The sequence below is a fragment of the Rhea pennata genome, chromosome 25 (assembly GCF_028389875.1).
Source record: "Rhea pennata isolate bPtePen1 chromosome 25, bPtePen1.pri, whole genome shotgun sequence".
Taxonomy (NCBI): Eukaryota; Metazoa; Chordata; class Aves; order Rheiformes; family Rheidae; genus Rhea; species Rhea pennata.
Window position 1 is genome coordinate 3297417 of NC_084687.1, and position 23388 is coordinate 3320804.

Here is a 23388-nt window from a genome sequence, read left to right on the forward strand (position 1 = left end):
ACACACAAAAAAAAACCAGGTAATTCATCTTTTATATTTAAAGCTCTGTGCATCTGTGCATGTAAGTAAGTAGGTGTGTGCAGCGGAGGGGAAGGTTACCAAAATATCTCAAATCTGCTCTAAACGCAGCATGAGAAAGCTGACACGAAAATACCACATAGGTAGGCAGGGAAGTGGTAACGTGCACGCCTGGCTACGGGTCTTGAAAGGTGGTGGGACAATCAACGTCATGTACAAAAAATAAAATCAAAAGGCCCATGACGGTCAGGGTAAATTTGGCACGAGAAAGTCCAGGTGGAGATTCATTAAAGGATCCTGGTTCATTTACGGTGATACCGATCCCCTGGAAATGGCCCAAATCCCCTGAACCCGGGGAAGGCAGAGGCCAGCGGGGCGCACGAGGTCTGTGCGCCGGAGCGCTGCCGTCCCCCGGTGGCTTTTCCTACCGTCTTGCTGCCAGCCCCGAGGGACTGGACGTTTCAGGCTGCTGCCAGCTCTTCAGCGACACACATTCAGAAAGAAGCTGGACAGGTTTTTTTTGGCACATAGCGGGTGTTTCGAGGAGCGCTGACGGCTGCTGGCAACGGCTCGGAGGGGAAAGGGAAGGCGAGCAATTCTGCCCCTTCCCCTACAGATAATTGGATGTAACGAAGGGATGATCTCCCCGCACGCGGCTCAGGTGAATCATGGCTCGGTCGTAGGCCACCTGGACAGACTTGCGGATGCTGGTTTTGCGGCCTTCCATCATCTTTAGCTTGTCCACCGTGTCGTCCACGCCGAGGGGGTAGACCTTGTCACGCGGAAGCCACTGCCTGCAAGGCAAAGGAGAGCATGGAAACCCATCAGAGAGACTCATGAGAGGAACCTGGAGAGCAGAGCAAGCACCTGGAGGCCTGTTGCCCCTTTGCACAAAACCCAGGGCTTGTTGCAGAAGGCGGCTGCTTGGATCTTCCTGGCTCTAATGACTTGCACAGCTGCAAGAGGGAAAGGAGCTTGTCCCAAGAGCTCCCAAGATGAGGCCAACTTCTCTGACTCCTCCACCTTTCCCCATTAGCATCTGGTTGGCAGATCCAAGGGAGCTGCTACATTTGTGTGACTTACTTGTTTATAATTAACTCCCCACAATGATGCTACAAATGCTTAAATGTCGGCATTTGACCAGAATACATGGAAGTTAACGTCTGCAGCCAAAATGCCTTCCTACATGAGCACAGATTTCTCCCATCTTCATTCAAACCTTTCAGTTCTCCTTGGAGCTCTAGGGGAAACTTGGAAACTCCTGCATTCCACTGAGCAGCAAAAACAGGCACTTCCACAGTGGAAAGGAAGTATTCCACACCAAGAAAGCTCTGCCTTGTTCCAGCAGGCTGCAAGCATCAGGATTTGGATGAACACAACTACCTGACTCTCCTCCAGAAACAGGCAGCTTCCAGGAGACAAGTCCCAAGCCCAAGTTGACTCCAACTGACTGATGACTTAAAATGCAAGTGCCTTGTCCATACCAAGCTTTTATTGTGTAGGCCCTAGCACAGGTTAGCTAGCACATTTGGAAATGTGCCATCTTTCCTAGCAAAGTCCAGCCCCTGGACGTTAAATCTCAGGCACTGCTGGCTCAGTTCAGTGCATTCCCCAGCTGGCCCATGCTGACAGTCCGGGGCAGCTCAACTCATCTCCGTCACAAAGATCAGCGGCCAAGTTCTGTTCTTGTGACATTTCTGCAGCTTCACTGAAGTCAGTAGAATTTGGATTGGCACCACAAAGGGTTTTACAACTTTCCTGCAAAGATCTGGCTTCCTACAAACAGCAACGAATGATCTAAGTGGCCACTTAAAAGTGCAAACATCTACCAAAGCCCTGGCTTCAACACGTGTCAGGCAAAGCGGAGGAAACACTGACATTTATTGGGAAGGTAGTTTCAACTACAAGCCTGCATTGAGATTTTTCAAAACTGATGACTAAAGCAACAGGAAGTGTGGCGCTGCCATTGATTTTCAGCTAGAAACCATTAGGACTACTTTGAAGAACGTGCACTGTACCAAGTGCTTCTGGTAATCAGGGAAACTGAAACAATGCAGCCTACTAATGAAAAGCTACAGGAGTGTGTCCCTCAGCATCTCTCTTTCCCAGAGGATGCAAAACAACTAAGGTGCAGCAAACTTCTCAGCTTTCCGAGAAGACAACACGCACTTTTCTTCTGCCTGTGTTGCATCCTTGCCTTCATCTGCTTAACAGTATAAAATGCTGCAGCAGCACAGAAGTGCAGGAACCTATGCTCCACTTTGCTGCTTTTTTTTGCCACTTTTTTCTTGGCTCTGCTTTCTCCCCGTGATGCACCTTCCATCCGGCAGCGACCCAGCCTCTGGGCAACATTCGCCTCCTTCCTCCAGCCCTCGCCCTGCCTCAGCCCTCTTGGTAAAGGCTCTGTCAGGGTTGCCTGGCCTAAACTTCATTTGAACCCCTTCCAAGGAGGCAGGCAACAGCCTTCTGCAGGAGACTAAGGAGGAGAAGGGCTCACAAAGGGCCAGGAGACTCCTTCCAAACTCTTGGTATCTTACTCTATAGAGGCAGCAACAGAAGACAGCTGCACACAGATGTCACCTCCCGGGTGACAATTTATATGCTCCGTTCCTGTCCCCACGTGGCTGCCTGTTTCATTTTGAGGGACTCATCTCTTCTAGCACAGTGCTCCAATTTTACAAGCTTCCCGTGGGTTCACATATTGATCTCAAACCATTATTGCTCGTTTTTAAGGCACTTTGCCTGTTTGTGGCTTGTTATATCTGGCTGGATTTTTGTTACCGCATGAATCTGTCGGCCACTGACACTAAAATCAGCAGATTTAGTCTGTCCGAGACAGAGTGATAACAATCACTGAGATATTTCACTTGCCCTGAGCCAGATGCTTACACCTATGTCTTTCCATCTTAAAACAAATGGTTTGATTTGAAAAATGCAGGTACTCAGCATCTCTGAAAAATTAGGCTGCTAGTTTAGGTCTAAATATGGAATAAACCTAACATTTTGAAAACGTTACCCTGGAGATTTTTGGTGAATCTCTTCTGCAGTAGTAGAACTGGCTTGTGTTTTAAACGCTCTCTCTAATCTGCTGCCGATTTCAACTGTTAAATTGGTTCTTTACTTGCCTCAGTATTTTTGTGGTGATAAGACCCTGTGTGAAGGGTGTTGTGCTGGTTGTCATGTAAGTGGGGCATTCAGATGTCATGCCCTCACACCAGGGTAAAGCAAGCTGGCTTCCTCATTTAGACTTTCTTAGACTGCTGCGTATTTAAATCCCCCAATTTACATGCAACACAATAATCATCCCTGCACACTCCTGTATACCAAAGATTTTGTTAAAACTTCCTTCTGTGCCACGGCACTCACCACAGGCCCCAGACTGTCCACACACACACACTCACCAGGTTCTCTTGTTGTCAAAGAAGAGGACAAGGAAGAGCTTCTCGCCTGCCTCTGTCTGCCTCTGCTCTCCCAACTTCAACACGTCCATGGGTGGGACAGGGATGGGCACTCCGTTGTGGAGCAGGCCCTCACGTGGCATCTTGGGATCGATTATCTAATGACACAAGGAAAGGATATTTAAACACAAAACCCTTCAAGAACAGCAGAGAACACAAAGCTTTTCTCTTATTGCAGCGTCCATAAGCTAGACAATTAAGAGCATTCAAGATGGATCAGTAAAATTGTCTGCTCCATCTCAGAGGCTCTTTTTAAAGAATTTTCCTGTCCTGAAGGCACTGGCAGTGTGGAGAGGAAGCCAGTAAGTCAAATAGCCAGGTACCTGATCTTGAAAGGGAAAGGACATAAACACATGGTTCTGCATGAATGGAGATACATTTAGATTAATTGGTAATGGTGTACAACCCAGTATTTCTTGTTCAGAAGAGGATTTCCCTCCCTCAGTTCAAACTCATATCATATGACACCACTGCTGTACTCAGCAGGTATAATGCGATTTCACAACAGCTTCATTCTGGGGTGATTTGATTGACTTCAGTGGCATTACTCAGATTTACACTGTTATTAGAACAGAATCAGGCCCAGTATTTTGAGAGCACTGACAAGCACCACCAACTTTATGAGACTAGGGAAATGCAGACCACAGTCATTTTTGGGCACATGTAGTGACAGAGGCATCAATTCTCCTCATATGAAGCAGAAATGTCAGTGTCCAACATTTGTGCTATTAGATCACAGGAGGAGAATGAAACAGCAAAAAGCAGATACAATACTAAACCTAGTCTTCTCTGCCTCCTGACCTCAGCTCCTACTAGCTTGAAGCAGCAGCTTGGCTTTGACACTGGCCGGCTGTAGGAACTTATTAGGATGCTTCACCACCACAACAGATAGTCCAGAAATAAGGCATCGTTTATAGCAATCTCACTGCTTGAGAAATCTCATCGTTTGAGTCAGACTGCCTCGTATTATTACTTATATACATATTTCAGCAATCTCTCTCTGTTGATAACTTAACAAGCACTTAAAAACCTGCAGTGTTAATGGCACTTCCATGCAATAACTGCGTGCAATGTCTTACTTGGGAACTGAGCATGTTGCTCTTTGAAGCCAAATTTATGGATTTCATAGCAATACTGAAATATCCAAAGAGGGAAAAGTATTATGGAAATATTGTTCAAAGGACTAGGTGCAAAAAGCATGCATATATTCTCATATGCTACTCAAACATATGATTGTTGCCATGGGGTATATATATCACAAGGCCAGCTGGGCACCTACATATGCAATTGCAGTCACTATACAGGAATACAGATAAGCAGTCAGACATCAGTGGCATCTGGTTCCTGCCTTTACAAAACTTAGGTCTTCTCACATCAACAGTAACTTTCAATAACTTTCTCCATACCTGCAGAGTGAACAGGAGAGGAGAGGAAATATCTCCCATCCCTGGCACCAGGGGATCAATGTTTTATGAATCCTCTCCAATGCTCTGAAACAACGAACACAGGCAAAATTACCTGTGCAAAGGAAAAAATATGTACTGCATGCTTTGGGGAAGTTTTCCTTTCTGCCTCTGGCTATACTGCACACTAGCACCCTGTTCAGGGCTACCTGCGTTGCTGCTACCGACTGTGAGAGAGCCCCAAGTACTTACCAAGGCAGGATAGGAGGGATAGCCACGGGACTTGGCCCACACAAGCTCCAAGGGCTCCAGTTCAGCCTGACTCTCAAAGGACATCAGAAAAGTCCTGCCTAAGGGGTCACAAGGAGACACAGCTTAGGAGGGTCAGAGCACCAGCAAGGGGGTTGTAATAACCCAGACACGACAGCCTGTACAGTCTCAGTAGCAATCAGTTAAGTCAGATCAACTACTGCTGTAGTTAAAATATACCGACAATATTTATGTTTTTATCTTTTAATCTCTTTGCTTCTGCAGCAAGCATAAAGCTGGAATTTCACTTTGTTCAGAAAAAACCTGCATTCGCCCAGCTTTTTGTACCATAAAAACATATATTTAATCACTAATGCGTGCACATACATTTAATTCCAGATCACTCCTCCTAATTAAGATCTAGACTAAAAACAAAAAGTCACTTATTGTTTGTAGCTATATTCATTATATTTGGTATCCACACCCATACATGCCAAGATAAGCATCACATATGCAGCAAATTTATTCTAAAATTTAGTGTGTAAGGGGATCTATCCTGGCCATGGAGAAATTCTAGCCTTTTTATACTTTGCCAGTACAGTCATGTTCTATATTAAGATAAAGTCACAGTCTCCTAATTCATAGGTCCAGCATCTAAGCCAATGCACACATGTAGCATTAAGATGAATTCTTTCACATGGAAATATTCATCAAAATCAGTTCTGGGGTGAATGGCTGCTGCATCACTGAAATCAGCTATATTATGTAAGTGATGCATTTGGTCCATTAGGCTCCACCAAGCCAAATCCATCCTCAATGGAACTGATGAAGCTGTAGCTGAGACCAATTTGGACCATTGTTCACCGAGTTCCTTTCATTCCTCCTAATACAAATATCCAGACTAGTCTGATGTCACATACTTTGGGGCCATTTGATCCCTGCAGGAAATGGCTGATTCTCATTGACAGAAATCTATTAGCTATCGATTTTTTCAAACCTAAGTGACAGTGTTGCAAAAGGTCCATTCAAGACATGCGTAATTATTCATGTCTGCTAGCTCCTGGCCCTGGAAAAGGCAGAATCCTCATTAACATGAATTTTACAGCAGCAGTGCAAGAGAACCTCTGCTTGCAGGGAACAGTCAGCACACTGTCTTTACCGAAAGTCAGACTGAATCTAGGAAATGCAGAGTACAGCCCAAACAAGAGCGCTGCCAAGAAATATCGGATGCGTCTTTTCGCTATGGCATTCCAAATTTCTTTTGCCATTAATGAAATGATGTTAAAGCACACAGAACTCTGCCCCTGCTTCTAATTCCCCCTGGAAGTGTTCTCTCTCAGTATCTCCAGGGCAGATTGCTGAGCTCGCAGGGTTGCAGATAACCATGATTCCCAGGGTGACAGAATCCAGAGTACTGGAGCTGTATGGAAGGGCACAAGGGTACCACAGGGTCAAAGCTGAATTCGGATTTCAGCAACACCAGTGCAAACCTGCAGTAACTTTATCAACACACTGTAACCAAGGCAAGAATCTGGTCACATGAGTGCAGCTGCTGTATTGTCCTGGGTAGTATAGGAGAGTGTGACTTAATTATACTGAAGTAACACAGTCTCACAAGGATGACTTTGTTACAAAGACCTTGAAAGCAACCATAGTAGTAAGAGAGGGAACAGCTATGAAGTCATCTCCAGAGAGACCCCTCTTAATTATAATTTACTTTCTGTATTGCAGTGTCATTAAAAAGAACCAGTTTCAAACCCATCTGAGAAGAAAACATGCACCTTTAGGGCACAGGCAACCAGCAGAAGTGAAAAGAGGAAAAATCTTTTAACTTTGTAATGAAGCTGGTGATAGAGCACGGGCAGTTCAGCAGACTGACCTTGCAATCACAGGAGCTCATGCAAGACAGGAGCACTGGGATCTGCTTTGCCCGGTTCAGACGGGATGCCAGCCCTGCGGCAGCACGGGACCAAAGCGGGGTGCTCCCCAAAGGGGCTGCTACCCAGCCTTCCTCACCTGAGCCACTGTAATCAGAGTCACCATTCACGCCTTCCAAGAAGGGCACTCGAGAAAGAGCTGGCTTCCCTCGACTTCGCTTGGGGGGCATCAAACCACTGTCAAAAAAAAATGGAAAAGGAGGGCATTAGATAAAAACAGGCTACCCTGGAAAACACAGCCAAGTAAATGGATTCCCAGCTCCATTTCAAACACCAGGAAATTACTGGACTGATGCATCCTTGACAAGAAAAAAAGCACCGAATACATGAGCAGAAAGTTATCATGTCTGTTCTGGTGTAAGTACACTGGACATCTTCCTGCTTTTTCCAGAAGCAATGAAGTGGGCCTAAGGAAAACCTAGGCAGAAACATGAGGGGAAAAAAACATCAAAGAATTCATGCTGAAGAGCTGATGCTGCAATGTTTGCAGCTAGCATGAACGCATCCAGCTGTGTACAGATTTCAGAAGTCAATAGAACAGCCCTCTAATATGATCCTAATTTATCACTAATGAGGCTCTATCAGCCTAAGTCCTGAACATCCTTTTATTTCACTACTACAAGCACTTTGGAAAATAGACCATCTCCATCTCAAGCAATGATATTTTTGACTTGCTAATCACACAGAATCACTGAATGGTTGAGGTTGGAAGGGACCTCTGGAGATCATCTAGTCCAACCCTCCTGCTCAAGCAGGGTCACCTAGAGCATGTTGGACAGGATCGCATTCAGGCAGGTTTTGAATATCTCCAGGAAAGGAGACTCCACAGTCTCTATGGATGCCCATAGAGGGGAACTGTTCCAGCGTTCTGTCACTCTCACAGTAAAGAAATTTTTCCTCATATTCAGGTGAAAAATAATACCTATCAGTATCTTGTTTTTACAGCATAATACTTTTCTAATAACCAGCCCATTCAGAGGGAATTTAGTACTGAGAAAGAAAGAGTAAGAAAAAGTTGTAAATAGATCTGTTTCTAAATAGAGTAACTGCACAGGTTATCCATGAGACATCAGCTTGTTTTTACTTCCTTGTTTTGTGGGTGTCACATAGCTCCAATATAATTTTTGCTATGTCAATTGCTTGCAATTATTATAATAAGCATTTGCATGCCACTTTTCATCTTCAAAATCTACATCTTTCATCCGCAAACATCAACTAACAAATCACCACACTCTGCTATGAGTTCAGATTTGTCTCCTTCTCTTATATACAGATAAACTGAGGCAACCTTGGCCCTTTGCACAGGCAGGTAAGGATGGACACAACACAGCTGTCGACAGCACACCTCTACTGAAACACTAATAAAATCTTAGCTACAACTGCAAAATTATACACATCTTTTGACAGCTAATATTTAGGATCACTCTGTGAAGTTTTCATGTAAAAAATGCTGGATAGCTAGATATAACCAGAAAATGGATACGGTTTCCAAGCATCCTACTGTATCTGACCAAAAGGAAGGCAGATGTTTAAGTTTATGCGGTCCTGTCCGAAGTAGTCAGTTCTGCCTTTAAGCCTCTGAAAGGAAGAAAGCAGCAACTGAGTAGGTGGTAGAAGTTCAGCTTTGCCTGTGGTGCCAGGCTGGACATTTGAGACACTATATGCTTCTAGCTTTGGCTCTCAGGACCTGTAACAAGGTACACATCAGCACCAAATGCACGCGTTTGTTGAGAGACAGTGGGTAATATATACCCATTTGTTTGAAAAATCAAGCACTGCTTCAGGACCTACAGCGTAAGAGGAAAGGATGGAATCTGAGAAGCTTTTTATTTTTGGAGTCAACACACAAAATGAGTAACGGTCTGAGCTGGGTTTTAAGCAACCAGGTTGAATTACAGAGACAGAGAGATTAATTCAGAGAGAAAGGTATGCATGCTGGGGAATGGTTTGGCACAGGGAGCTTACCTGCAGGCTTCAAACACCAGCCCAGTGCCCAGGCCAGAGCTGCACTCAGAGTCTGAGCCACTTTCCATGTGCTTCCCAAAGCCGTTGGTCACTCCTGCAATGGAGAAAAACAGAATCCTTTACTCATCCCCTTCCGCAAAGGCTGCAGGACACACGTGAGCACCCTGGATGTGCTGCTCTGCCTGGGCAAAGCGCAGTCCACGTGGAGGGACACCTACATGGAGGCAGAGGATCATCTCAGAGCTCAGACAAGATCCCAAAACTAACCCACTGCAGGACAGGACAGGATGCACAAGGAATGATCCCCAAGGCCATTCCCAGGCCCAGTGCATTCGTGAGACTGAGCGCCAACCCCACGCTGCACGTAGAGGACCAGAGCAGGTTCCTGGGTTTGCCAATTTCTGGCAGTCATAAAAGCCAGTCAACTGAGATGGGTGAATTCATGCCACAGTCACAATTATTTCTCCAGCCGTAAATAAGGAACTGCCAGAAGCAGCACATTTTGGGAAACACCTTTTAACAACCCCAATCACACTAACCTGCTGCAGCGATAACACAAATTCAGCATACCAGACACTCCCTTCAATTAGGAGAAATCAACTGTGCTGGGAATTGTGGAAGGAGATGAATCACAAAAGCAGTGCTACAGCTCACAGGAAAAAACATCAGTGCCTCTTCAGCAGAGGACAAAGTATCCCTGCCTAGCTGCCAGGGATTTTCCAGCACTCTGCCTTTATTTTTCCTTTCTTAATTTCAACATTTCATTCTTAGCTTTACCCATTATGGGCAACTTGTCCCTCCTTCAATTACTGGCAGATGATGACTGAGTCCTTCAACTAGCAGCGTCTGGAGAAGCTATTTGTGTTTCCTTTAACCTCTCTTGGTAAGTCAATCCCAGCATTAAAATGCTTTCCTCCCACTCTCCAGTTTGTTAACGATGATCTGACAGCCAAATAATTTTAAAATATTATTTGAGGTATTGACTAAGTCAAGCCTTACACACGGGAACTTGTTCCATGCTTGTTAACACACAATTAAAAAGCAATCACACTACTGTCACTCAAATGTTCCTTCCCACCTTTTGTCTTTCTAAATTTGATCTCAGCTGCTTAGTCTTGCTTGTAATTCTAATCTGAAAAGGAATCTGCTCAGTACTCCCACTAATTTTATCTGAACTCCAGAACAGAGGCTATGGATGGACTTAATAGGAATATTTAACCAGGTGCAGCTCATCTTACACAGGTTTCGTGTTACTGGCACACCGCAGCCATTGTAGGCTCAAGAAAAGTTCACTCCCTCGCAAATCAGTGGCACCCTGGCACACTGCAGGAGTGCAACAGTCACCTTGCCAGTGCATCCTGATGTACCCACAGCCTCCTTCAGAGGCTGAGCACAGCATCATTCATCTCCAACCTCACCATCAACACCTTTGCCAGCAGATGAACACAAAGGCTTGCCCTGCAAAAAACTGCAAATTATCTCTTACAGAAACAGTCCTGCTGGCTAGCAAAGAGAAGAGTTACTTGCAACCCAGCCCGGGTTTCATCTTGTCGCCTTTAAAAGCCTAAAACATAGGTGTCTAGGGCTGAACTCGTCATCACAAACTCCAGTTATAGTCAGTGGAGAAAATCATTTCAATTCATTTCAATTTCAGTCAATCATCAATTAATTATGGATGTGTTTTGTCTGCCCTATTGTAGAAACCTGTGGAGGAGATGAAGCTCTCCTTAAACCCCTCCAGCTATAGCAGCTAGGTCTCCTCCAAGCACAAGAAGAGTTTCAGGTGAGTAGTTCAGAAGCAGATGTCTTTACCTGGCCTAGTGACTTCCACCCCTGCAGCCCTACCCCGCAGTTTCTCAAGGTACAGAAAGAAAAAGACCAAGAAATCCCACCTCTTTGGCCTGCCCGCCTGGGTGACTTCTCGCCATCGCTCTCACTGCAGCTCCTGCTCTGTGGCCGTTTCCGGCTGTGTCGCTCAGCCTCTGTGCGGGAAGGAGAAAGCTGCTCGCTCTGACCGTGCTCCTCCCCGTTCTCCAGGGAGCATTCCAGGCTTCTTTGCAGCTTCACCCCATTCTTGGCTTTTTTGAAAAGGACGGATGTCCGGCGGCCCACACCGCTGAAGGGGGGGCTGGCAGGGGTGTCCGGGGCCTGCAAGGCCAGTCCGTTCAGGCCATTGTCACTGAGCAAGCGCTGGAAAGCATGGCTCTCCCGCTGCAGCACCTTCTTGTCAAAGAGCTCCCTGTCAGCCATCACTCGCTTCGGCAGTGGGATCAAGGACTTGCTTTCACTAATGGGCTTGAGAGTTGGAGGGTCCTGCATGGAGTCGAGTTCCGAGAGCGAGGGCGCGGGTCCCGTGGGCTCGAGGGTGGGAGGGTGCCGGGGCTTGGTGTCATCTGCTGAAGGAAGAGAGAATCTGATTAAACATTTTAGGAAGAGTGATTTCCAGAACTCTTCCTGACAGCAACTGCAGCTCTTCAGCAGGGCCACAGGCATGGGAAACAGCTGGTATCAACTGTCAAAAAAAGGTCGGCTGCTGAGAATAACCCTTTTTCCTTACGCTATAGCTGGCTTCTATCACCAAAATCTGCAGTTGCTCTCTGTAAACTTCATAACAGCACAGGGAAGAATAACTCACGGAAAGGCTCATCTGTTCGTATAACCTGTCCTCTCCAGCCCTTTGGAGAAAACCCTATAAGCGCAAGAGGATGCAGGCTCTATGCTCAACACCCCTCTGCCACCCTTTCCAGCCTATACCTCTTGGAAAAGTGGTGAGAATCAGGACTGCAGGTTTAATTTCCTTTGGACAAGAGACAGCCATCATCCCCAGTACCCTCTAGCCTGAGACATGCTTGAACTGGGATTAGAGGTGACAGTGGCATATAAGCCCACTTGATCCCACCTGGAAAAGAGCCACCATCCCTGAAAACAGACACTAACACCCCACTCTTCCTTGGGGGAAGGCAGTTTGCAGGGAGAGACAGCATCATGCATTAAGTCATCTGACATAGTTCGAAACAAGATTTAAGCTTTCAGCCTAAGCATCCCCTCAGCACATATGAGAGCAAAGGAGAGACACAGCCACCAAGCAGGCCTGGCCACCCTTGCCTGCTCAGGCCACAGCAGGACACACAGTCTCCCCCTAAAATCTTCCCGCAACCTCTCACCTTTCTCCCCTTCCTCGTCCCCTTCCCTTGATGTTTTATCCAGCCCCTCTTCCTGCAGCACAGGCTCGCCATTGGGCATGGTCTTGTTCTGCTGCTGGGCCAACTTTTGACGAAGGGAGTTGATCTCCCGTCTCAGGAGGCGGATGCGTCGTGTCCGGGCACCACTGGACCGCATGGTGCTCACCATGTCTAGCTTCTCTAGCAGCTCCTTCAGCTGTGCCTCCAAGGAGAGGTGAGCCCGATTCTCAGGCAGGAGAATGTTATCCACTGCATCAAAAGAGATTGCGACAGTGACTGCTGATGCCTTCAAGGCAGGGCTGACGGGAAGGAGCAAGGCTTCTCGGAGGAGGTAATTCCACTCTCATCATCTGTGACCACAGCCGTGCCCATTCCCAGCAAAGCTATTTGTGAACCAATTGCTTTAGTTAGGGGATTGAGGAGTTGTTAACCATAGAGCTTAGACATCTCTGTGCTGGGCAGAGGGCAGCTGTGATTTAACATACACCCCGCAGTAGAAACCTGTTTCTTTGCCACTTGAAGCTACTAAGTCAGATTGTGAACTGGAGTGGCCAAAAAATAACACACATGCCATTCTGCCGGCTCTGCTGAAGGATCAGCAGCCACTGGAGCAGAGCAGACAGCCGAGGGCTGTGCTATCGTACACCATCATAAATTTCATGAGAGACTGTCCATCTGTGTCCAAGAGGGCTGCAACGGACCACAGACTGTGAGCTCTACTTGCTGGATGGCAGCGGCTTTCTGTATTAAGTTAAGCAAAGTTATTCAACACCATTGCCAGCAAACACTTTGGAGCTGCATCTCAAGGTGGCCGTGGAACCAAAGCAGTCTTGATGTGAATGGAAGGCCTCACCTAGATGGACTATTTGGGTCCCAGTCCCTTAACCCTGCAAATCCCTCCCAGCTCCAGTTCTCCATCTAACTCAGTTCCTTTGTACTTCGCCCATTTGTTGCCTACCCTGAAAGGTTTTGTATTTCTTGTGCAGTCCTAGAAGGGGGGGTGAAATCAAGTTAGTTTTCCCATTTAGTTATCTTTGGTTGTTTGCCACAGTTGTAACCAAGGGAAATCCAAAAATTGAGAATGAAAACACAGTCTTATCCCAGCCCCTGAACAATACAGAGTTGGCTCTATAACAAACCACCACAAGTACATGCTAATTATCACTTTGATTTACAATGAAAAGTATGATCTTTCCTCAGAGCAAAAAATCCTAGATCCACCCTCCTAAATCAGGCAGACAAGGAAACCATTGCAGGTCAATTATCCATGTACAAGATAAGCAACATCAATTCACTTATGCATTGTTCTTTAAAATACAAAGTTTATATTACAGCCATGGCACAAAGCAAACAGCAAGTGCTTGATCTTGTGATAAAAGCACTGGAATAGGGACATAGGAGAACAGGATTTAATATCCTGTTCTACCAATAATTCCCTCTAATCTGGGCTTAATCTTTCCTTGCCTCCACTTCTCACCATACAGCAGGGATTAAAATACTTCTTTGATGCCAATGGTGAGAATATACAATTTAGGAGGAATCTCTGGTCATCTTTTCACACGTCAACACCCACAAACTGGAGCAGCTTTTTAGCAGCTTTCACTTGCATTTAGACACCTAACTGAAGGCTGGATTCTCCATGAGAGCACAGCAACCAACTCCTCCCAGTGCGATAGGCACAGCAGTCACAAGGCTCTTCTGAGAAGCGCACATACACGGAGAGCTGGGATCTTCTGAAAGCTACATCTAGCTCTGAGCATAGGGCTCACCTGAAATCCTACGCTTTGAGGCTATAAAGGAGTTATATATACATTTTGATAAGTAGAAATCCTTATATGTTGAGTGACGGCTATGTTTTTCAGGCAGGCTGAGTAACATGGTCAAAACAAAGAATACTGTTATGATCTGTCATTTCCTATCCTGAAAACAAAGGTTAATAAACACTCACCATCCTCCCAAGAAAAGCGGTAAAAGTCCTCAGTTTTGGGTGACTCGGGCAGGTGAATCCCCACATCAGTGTCAAAGCCGATGTTTTCAGCCTGCCGCCGTGCATGACGCAATATCGCTCCTCCGAGGTCTCTGAGCCGGACAGCTGCTCGGTGGAAAATCGTGTCTTTAGCATTATACCTCATGCAGTTGGTAACTATAAGGTTAAAGTCTTCCTCAAACTCATCCAATGTTCGGTACAGGTGGGACTCCAGCTTCCGCCTCATGGTGGAAAAATCCATTGGGTTGGAAATGAATTCCAGGTAATCTGGAACCTAAACATATAAAACCTGTACAATTACAAAAACCATTTACTAGCCAACTAGAGCGCATCCATCATAAGCACTCTTAACGCCCTGTCCACCTGCAAGGGGCAGTGCCAGCAGCTGTTTTCTGTGTCACCCAGTCAAGCCAGACACATCCTGCCTCGGCAAAATATTACTTGTCTGAGACGTGCTGAAGCTTTCAGAAAGCAATACCCTGTTTTGGCCTGGAAGGATACGCACATTGTGAGTCCTCTTTGAGATACTCTTTAGTCCACCAGCAGCTTGGGATAAGGTGGCTTGTGCTTCCACGGGTATGACAGTATATGAGCTTCCGCCCAGCCATACCTCAGCCCATTAGACAGCTCTAGGAAAGAGACTTGCCTCGTTCAGGTTAACGGGCTCGGCAAAGATCTGGGCAGCATCCTTCTCCTGCAGCAGGTCCAGTGTTGTGCGCAGAAGTACATTGAAAGGGGTCAGCTGTAACTCCATAGCAGCCTGCTGAACCTTGACCTGGGAACAGGGAAACAGCAATGAGCACAGTTATCAAGAATAACATATGCGAGTGATGTCTCAACCCAGTTTCTCGTGAATCACCACACCAGCTCTATTCAGTGGTGGAAAACTTAGGTCATCATATCACTGCTCTGGTAAAGTCACTGCTGAAGAATTTCTGGTTAGGAGCTTGTCCTCTCCCTGTACAGGATGCACATCAGCAGACAGTAGTCTAATTGCAGAGTTTAAATCTTCTGTAGGAGAAACTCTTATTTCTCAGTCTCATAGAGCCAAAACAAGACAAAAAGCCACAAAATTAAAATAAAACAACTAAAAATGAAAACAGTGAGTTTTTCATGCCTGACAAATTATCTGCCTCAAGATATTACTGTGCCAATTAGCAATGGTATAAAAAAAGTTAAAGATAAGTAGGCATTCATATGAACAACCACATACATAATTACACTAGATAGTATAGACAAATTCTAAGATATAAGCTCTCATACTTCAAGGTACAAGCCACATAACAATGTAACAATAGTAGGTAAAAGTATCTACTACTGTCTAATTTCAAGCAAACAAGACATAGCATTGGTGTGATCTACTGCACTGAAACTCTTACTCCATGGAGAATGGAATAGGATAGAGATATTTATTTCTCCTTTGACATCTTAATTTCTTTGATCTTATAATCCCTCACTATGTCAGTATATCAACCACTTCCGTAGCAAAGAAAAGCAAGTCTATTTACACAAAAGCAAATTATCTGTGGTGTGCTCAGCAACAAGACCGCATCAGTAAGAGCCAGAAAACTGATGCAGAAAGTCCTTAAATCATCAGCATGACCACACTATTGCCCTAAAATACAAAAGAGTCTCAACAAAGACCAACAACTAGGGCTCCCAAGCATCCTCTTGTACTCACCTAACAGCTGGACTGGCATACAGTTCCTTCTAGATACCTATTTCTGTGATACCTCATCCTTTTCTAAAGCACACTGGAGTTTCAACAAGCTTTTATGGATTTAGCCAACTGTGACATGGATATACCAAGATATCAAAAGCAGAGAGAAACAAAGCCAAAGAACGATATTTTTTTTGATCCTGCTACCTAAAATATGTCTTCTGTACAGCAAGCAGGACTGAGATACTGCTGTAAAATCAGGGCCAGCTGATTTTAGTTGTCAATCAGTACTGGTATAAAAAGAACCACAGAAATAGCTGTGGGCCCTCTCTAGCCAACAAAGAACAGCATCTAGAGGGGCTGGGATGATGAAGGACTCTGCTTTCCCTCTACAGGTTCCTTGCAAACAGCCCACATGCCCAGAGGCAGAGCAAGCACTCAGGCAGTGCCTGAGGCCAAGCATGCAGGCTTGCTGTGCATGGGGTAAATGAGGCTTTCATGAAACTGGCCTTGAAGATGTGTGTGTCAGATGGCACAGACGTGGCTGCGCTGTCCAGCCAGGTATGGCTAGGGAGGACCCTCAGCGGACAAGGCTGGTAAGCATAGGAAACAACTTTAACTGGTGCAACGTTGAAGAACAGCATACAGATCAAAGAAGAAATTGGAAAATCTAGTAAATTATCTCTCTTATAGCTGCTTCTTCTCAAAAAAGTACTTAGAGGGCAAAACACAGGAATTTTTAACTTTAGAAATGAAGAGTAGAACTAGGATGTAAAACTCTCTCTGGTGTGGTGGTTACAAAACTCCTGAAACAAACCCTAAAAGGAGATCCAGCTTCTACTCTGCAAAACACCTGGTCCAGGCCCAGGACAAAAACAGAAGGCGTATTGTAGGTCAGGATTAAAATTCAGTTAGTTATTCAATTACATTTTCACAGCACTTTGCAGCCCAGTGCTGGTTCCGAGGGCAGAAGCTGAGCAAGCCACAGCAGGTTGCACCGACCAAGCTACTAAGGAAGATACGGCTGCTCTGCACAGCCAGAAGTCTAGGAAAAATCTAGGTCAAGAGGACATGGCTTAAGAAAAATTGTTGTGTTCCTCCTCTGCCTGCTGCAACATAGGGTACTCACACAGGGTGCTCGTAGGGAGCTGAACCCAAGTGTAGCAGCTCGGTAACCAAACCTACCCACCTGTTCCCGTTTGAGTTTTTCCCTCTTACGGATCAGCTCGATGAGCAATCGTGCCCGCTCCAAGTCATGTCGCAGTTTTTGCCAGTACTTCAGTTCTTCCTTCACTGCACTGGTCTTCTCATCTTGCTCTTTCTGTAACACGTAACAGTGGGGTGAGATGAAAAACACAATTGGTTCCCTGAGTCTTCTCCTCTTTCTAGGTATCCCCCATGCATTGCTCTCATAGTCTTCCTCTTCTCTACTTCTGTTTAGACTATGTCCTCTCCCTCCTACAAAACTGGTTAAACTTAAGCTGTAGAATAACATTATTATCTTTTTGGATTTTGTTATCTGCGATGTTAGGCCTAAACCAGACTGCAGCTATGCTCCAGGAACATGCTTTGGTGTTGCTCACTTACACTCTCACTGCTTTTATATCAACTTTCATTACAGAGGCTGGAAATTCTTTTTGCTAGTTAATGGGAGAAAAGAGTTGTTATCTTCTCTGTAACAAATAGGAAATTGAGCCACAGAAATAGATTCGCTATAACACAAAGGAACAGCCAATGCTGGGAGTTCAACCCACACCTTCCAAGCCACAGTTCAGTGGCTTCACAACATGAGCATCCTTCCTCTCCTAAATTTGTAGCTTTTCAAATGGTTTTGAGGTTATACTTGAAGTGTATATCCTTTCTCATGATTGCCAATAGAGGACAGATGCTACACAAATTCTTGATGGTTTATATGTTTGTTTTTATGAACTTATTTATGGTAAATTTCCAACTTAACATACCAAGGAAATTCTGCATTTCCCCAAGCTCCAGACTGAGGAGCGGATAATATTTTTTTATTAATCATCCAGAGGAGTTTTCATGCAAACCCCAAAGCCCACAAATTCCTCCAACAACAACAAAAATACATATGAACAACATGCACAATATTTACTAAAAGGCTAATTTACAGGGTAGAGAATGCTACTGCCAACTGCAGTGATGTTCAACACCACTGAGGGATTCTGTATGCCAGCTCAGAAGAGGAAGCAGAAGTTTAGTGCATAGGAGGGTCAGAAATCCAAGCTGCAGGAAGAATGATCCAAAATGGAATTTGGCCAGGACTGTGCAGCTAACACCCATTTTCTTGAGGAGGGGATCTTTAATCACTGCTGAGGAACGTGTTTTTATGATTCATCTGAGAGATTGGTCCACCAACAGCTCATCATACCCTTGTAAAATCCTAGGTGTCCTGACTCAGAGGGAAAACTCCTACCTGCTAGATCAGACCATCAAGCTGGTGGTTTGATGGACATCACACTGATAACACGAAACAGGCTCTCAGGGAATACACGTACTGAGAGGAGGCTCAAAGAGATTCAAAAAGAGCTATTTCTCTCCACTGTTAAGGCTCTTATTTTAAGGAATTTACCCAATCCCAATTCCTAATTAAAACTCCAGGCTCATTAGCTGGTTCCCTCCCGCAAGTGCACCAATCAGGTCACCCCCTGACCACTTCACCCTAACTCCCTTTCCCAGTACACATCAAATGCATCCCCCTGAGGGCTGCATGCACACCTCCGTCCTCCCACGTGGGTCTGGCTGGGACCAGCCCACAGCGCTACCTGCTCTGCGTTCCTCTGCGACTGGAGGTGTGAGTGCAGGCGCCGGATCAGGGGCACCCCATTCCTTGCCTGGCGCTTCAGCAGCCAGTAGTTGTGGAGCCTCTGCATGAACTGGTTCTTCCTCTGGAAAGAGAGGCTGCTGCAGATTTTGTTCAGCCTAAAGGAAACAAGGAGGTGCCATGGAGCAGAGTGCAAGGCGACTGGTCTTCTGAGAACCCTGGTGTTACAGCCAGGTTTCCTGCGGAAGCTCCGTCAGTTCTGCAGTGCTGTGGCGATGCACACGCTGACCTACGTGTGCAACCAGCATCAGCCTGGAGCAAACTAGGGGCCTCTTCATACGTGCCTACTTTGCACAATATGCTGCTATTCCAGTAGCAGCTGGGTGGGGGATCTTCCCAAACACCAGCCACAGCATGGTCAAAGTATCCCATTCAGCTCCAAGAGTTAATTCGCAAGCGTTAATTTCATCGCCAAGAATTTTATTGGGGATGATTTAAGACTGACCTTATTAAGCTACAGTCTGGCAAACCAACTTGACAGGAGACCAAGAATAATATAGCATCTATTTAACCCTTTCAAAGGATTCATTAGATTACATATGGTGCTTATCAGTAGTTTGCCAAGGCTCAGCCATTAAAGCACTGGTGACACATCACCACACCTCCTAAGGTATCAGAAGAAAATTCAGTGCAACCTACTTCTGCATGAGAGAGAGCTGGGAGAAAAAATACATAGCCAAATTCAAAGCTGCTTGCAACACTGATGAGTTTGACATGCTCTGTAATAAGAGGAAGAGTTTAAAAACTCTGAAATGAGAAGATTAAAAACAATTTTAATAGCAGGATGAGTCCTATTCACCTGCCAACTTGTAATGCCTGAAGTATTCTAAAAACACATTCACAGTCATCTGTGTAAATTCAGATGATAGATGGGTGTTTACCTGTTAGGGACCACCAAGGACTGGACTCTGCATTACAATGCAGCATGAGAATACTCCTAAGCCAAGCAGGGAAACCACAGTGTGCCACTGACACTAATGGGAAAGAAAGCTGGTCAGGAATGAATCTGCGGAGTATGTTTTGAACATGATTATTGCTAGGTCTTGAGTGAAGACAGTGTTTCCAGGTGCCTAGTTCAACACTGAGAGGGACTGAGGCCTCGAAACAGAACCTGCCTGGTGCAGCTGCCCAGCTCCTGCCACACTGCACCTACAACACTCACCTGTAAGAAGGGATCTGTGCAACTGTCACCATGGGTGTGGATAAACGCCCATCAGTCACATCACCGGGCTCCTTTCTGATCTTCTGCTTCAATTTCACTTTATTCTTTTTCAGGGTCCCTTTGGGAAGGCCAGAATTGGCTTCCTCCTCTCTGTCCTCCTTCACAATGTCCTCCTCCCCCTCACTGACAGCAGCTGGAGACCCTTTTTTCACTGTCCCAGGTGGGGAATGACTCTCACAATAGGCAGTTTTGCGCACCGTGAACGTTGTGCCATTGATGCTGGTCTCTCTCATGGGTTCAATCTTCATGAAGAGACCAGCCCGCTGGGCACAGGTGACGTGGAAGGCAGTGTAACAGTTCACCTTGTGGCACTGGATAGCAGCTCCCATGCCCTTCTGCTTGCAGATGTAGCATGTGAGTTTCCAGCGAGCAGAGGGGATGTTATTTATGCCTTCAATAGGCTCCAGAAACACAGTGTTTGCAAAGCAGACCTCTGGGATCCAGATGGCACAAACCACATGAGCCCAGCGACCATCACTGGTCTGCTTGAAGGCCCCACCTTTGTTCGGACAAAGGACACAATCCACAGGGCGAGAAGGGGACTGTAAGCAGCAGCGGCAAAGCCACTGTCCTTCAGGGATATAGGGTACTCCGTAACACTCCTGGTGCACGGCCAAATTACAGATATCACAGAACAGGATGACATTGCTGTTGTGACACTCATCATCCATGCAGACGCAGCAGAAGGCATCTTCATCGATCAGGGACTGCTGAGATCCGTTGTTCCGGCTCTCGAGATATGACTCCTTTTCCAGCCGGTCAACTAACAGCTCAAAAGTGTCAGCAGAAACTGTCCCATAGCCATCGTCCCTTCTCTTCTCATTGACTATTTCTAGCCAAGCCAGATCCTCCTCATCCATGTCATACTCTACCTCTACATCAAGGTCCTCAGGAGGTTTTTCAATGTATCGGTAGTAGGCAGCAGGGAGAGGAGGAGCATCTGGCTGGCTAAAGGAGTCCACTACACGGAAGTTGGGCTGTGGTAAGTGTAAAGATGTTCCGGGTGCATGTTTGGAGCATGACTCCTTCTTCTTGCCTTTGGAAGGTGTTTTCTTGGATTTGGAAGGGAAAAGGGGCTGCTCACTGTTTTCCTTGTTGCTGTTGCACTCTGTGATGTCCTGGGCAGTCAACTCATCCTCAGTGATAATTTTTAAGGGATCGTAGATGCTGATGCGATGAAGCCGCCCATCAATATCTACTTCCACTATCCGCTGGGCCTGAGCGTATGTGAGTGTCTCACGGGTTGGGGAGCACTTGAGGCTGTAGGGCGAGGGCGAGCGCCTCCCCTCAAAGTTCTGCCGCAACCTCCTCCGAGGCTTCCTCATTGCTGTGGTCCAGAGACCCTGTTAACAAAGCAAGCCAGACCACGGCGTAAACAAGACAGGTAAAGGGGAACAGCACAGATTCGAAACTTACTCAGTGTCATAATACAGCAACATTTCTACTAAGAGCTATGTCAATCTGAAGATGTTCAGTTGAAGCATCTTCACCTTCTTAGATACAAACAGGTATTGGACATACCACCTATTTCTTGTAGTGGATATCACAGCAGCACACAGCAACCTCCAATCTTTGCTATTTGCATGTCAGGAGATGTATAGACCCCCATACTGCCAGATGAGAAGAGCTGGAATGAGTTGTATAGCCTCTATATTAAACACTCCACCATGACTTTGTCTCAGCAAACCTTTCAGATCCCCAGAAAATCAGCTAACACCAAATACACCTGCTTGCATCATTCACATACTAAGTTCACACAGGCAACTGTGAATTTTCTCCATGTTCTTTTGCCTCTATTCTTTTTTTTTACCCCTAGTAGCATATACAATGTGCTGGATGTTTTCCAGACCTAAAGAAAAGCACTGTTCCTGCCCTACGGCAAGCAGTCCCCATTTTTTTTCCCTGTGGCTGACCTCCATGCAAGAAAACTACCAGTACTCCCTCAGCCCTGCTCAACACTGCTTTGCACCTCAGGGCTGCCACTGCCTCTTCCTCCTTTCCCATGCCATGGATGCAAAAAATCCCAAAAGCAACTGAGTAGTGGCTGTAATAATCCTGTCCTCCAGCTTTGCTCTCTTACAGACATAGGTGGGAATAACCAGCATTGATCCAGGTGGACTTACTAGTTCTGGTTCAGCATTAGCCCCTCTGGAGCTACAATCGTGGGAACGCTGTGTTCGGGCATCCGAGCTGGGTCTGCACACAGGGTCCACAGCAGAATTAGCAGGGAAGTAGCTAAACAGCTCCTGGAACAAGCCGTCCTGGGAACGGTACAACTGTATTTGCACAGAGCCTTAACTGAACGCCCAAGCCAGCTCTGCCCTCGTAAAGAGCTAATCAGCAACTCAGAAAATTGCAAGTCGCCTGCCTGACGTTAAGGAGGTGCCCATCAACAGGGGGAGAAGCAGGAGCCTGGAGCTGGCCAGATGAGCTGGGGAGAGGAAAAAAATGCAGAGACAGCCCAGTGAGCAGCGGGCAAGGGAGGGAAGGCAAGGAAGGAAAGTGGAGAGGAGGCTCAGTGAGTAACGAAAGAAAGCAGAGTAGTGTCAGGGATGGGAACACAAGTTACAGGAAAAGACATGCTGAGAAAGAAACAGCCCAAGGAAAGAGAGCTAGGAGAAAAAAGAGAAGTGAATGCAAAATATCCTTGAGAAGATAAGCAAGTCCAGGGCTTATCTGCTGCTACACAGAGGGCATGAGAAGGATCTGCCCCAGCGCCTCACCCACGTTCAGAGCGCTACAGCTCCTTTCCATGGGACCTGCAGTCATGGAAAACTGCTGCAGAAACGTAAATTGTGTTTAGCTGTTGCATTATTTCTGCTCTGTGATGGACACAACCCTACCAAGCCTCAATTGTGTGAGGCACCTTACAGGACCAGGACCTACAAGAAGTCTGGGGTTTATTCCAGAGAGGAGAAAACTAATTCCAGGAATGACACTTCTCTCTCGAAAGCACCGTCTCTATGAAACAAAAGATTAAGCAATGACCAATGCCATATCGTCAGAAACAAAAGGGATTTGGGAAAGTTTCCAAAGTCCCCTTTGCATCCACAGAAATAAGTCACAGCTGCCAGTCTCCATAAGCGTGCCCATTTCTATGGAGCCTGTGGACACAATTCAATTTCAGGTGCAAAATACAGGGCAACAACTTTCACCTACAAATAAAGAGACCGTGATTTTCCATGTCTTTGTCTTAGAAAGCTAATAAGTCACTTGTTCGTCAGGCTGCAGAGCATACAACTGCTCTTGTCCCAGCCAAGCACCAACTGCTTCAATCAGCAGGAAAAAAGACTATTAAAATAAGGGTATAAAGGCAGCCTGATCAACAAATAAAAACACAACAAAATCCCAATGACAAACAACTCCTCTTAAAATTCAGACTGATATACACACAGAAGATAAGTACAAAAAGGCACTGGAGGATAAGGTAATTAGTATGAGCTGACCACAAGCATTATTAATATT

At 45.9% G+C, this 23388-nt stretch overlaps 1 protein-coding gene across 1 annotated transcript; it reads right to left on the reverse strand.

The window, feature by feature from the left end:
* Positions 1 to 20: 20 nt before the first annotated feature.
* On the reverse strand, positions 21 to 22119 carry BRPF3 (bromodomain and PHD finger containing 3). Its single transcript, XM_062595291.1, has 13 exons — positions 22047 to 22119; positions 19864 to 21266; positions 18643 to 18799; positions 17049 to 17180; positions 14846 to 14974; positions 14161 to 14473; positions 12195 to 12461; positions 10923 to 11426; positions 9031 to 9124; positions 7145 to 7242; positions 5132 to 5229; positions 3420 to 3574; positions 21 to 812 (listed from the first exon to the last, which is right to left on the reverse strand). Exons 2-13 carry the CDS (start codon positions 21246 to 21248, stop codon positions 629 to 631), a joined length of 3516 nt encoding a protein of 1171 aa, XP_062451275.1. The 5' UTR covers positions 21249 to 21266; positions 22047 to 22119; the 3' UTR covers positions 21 to 628.
* Between the last annotated feature and the right edge of the window lie 1269 nt (positions 22120 to 23388).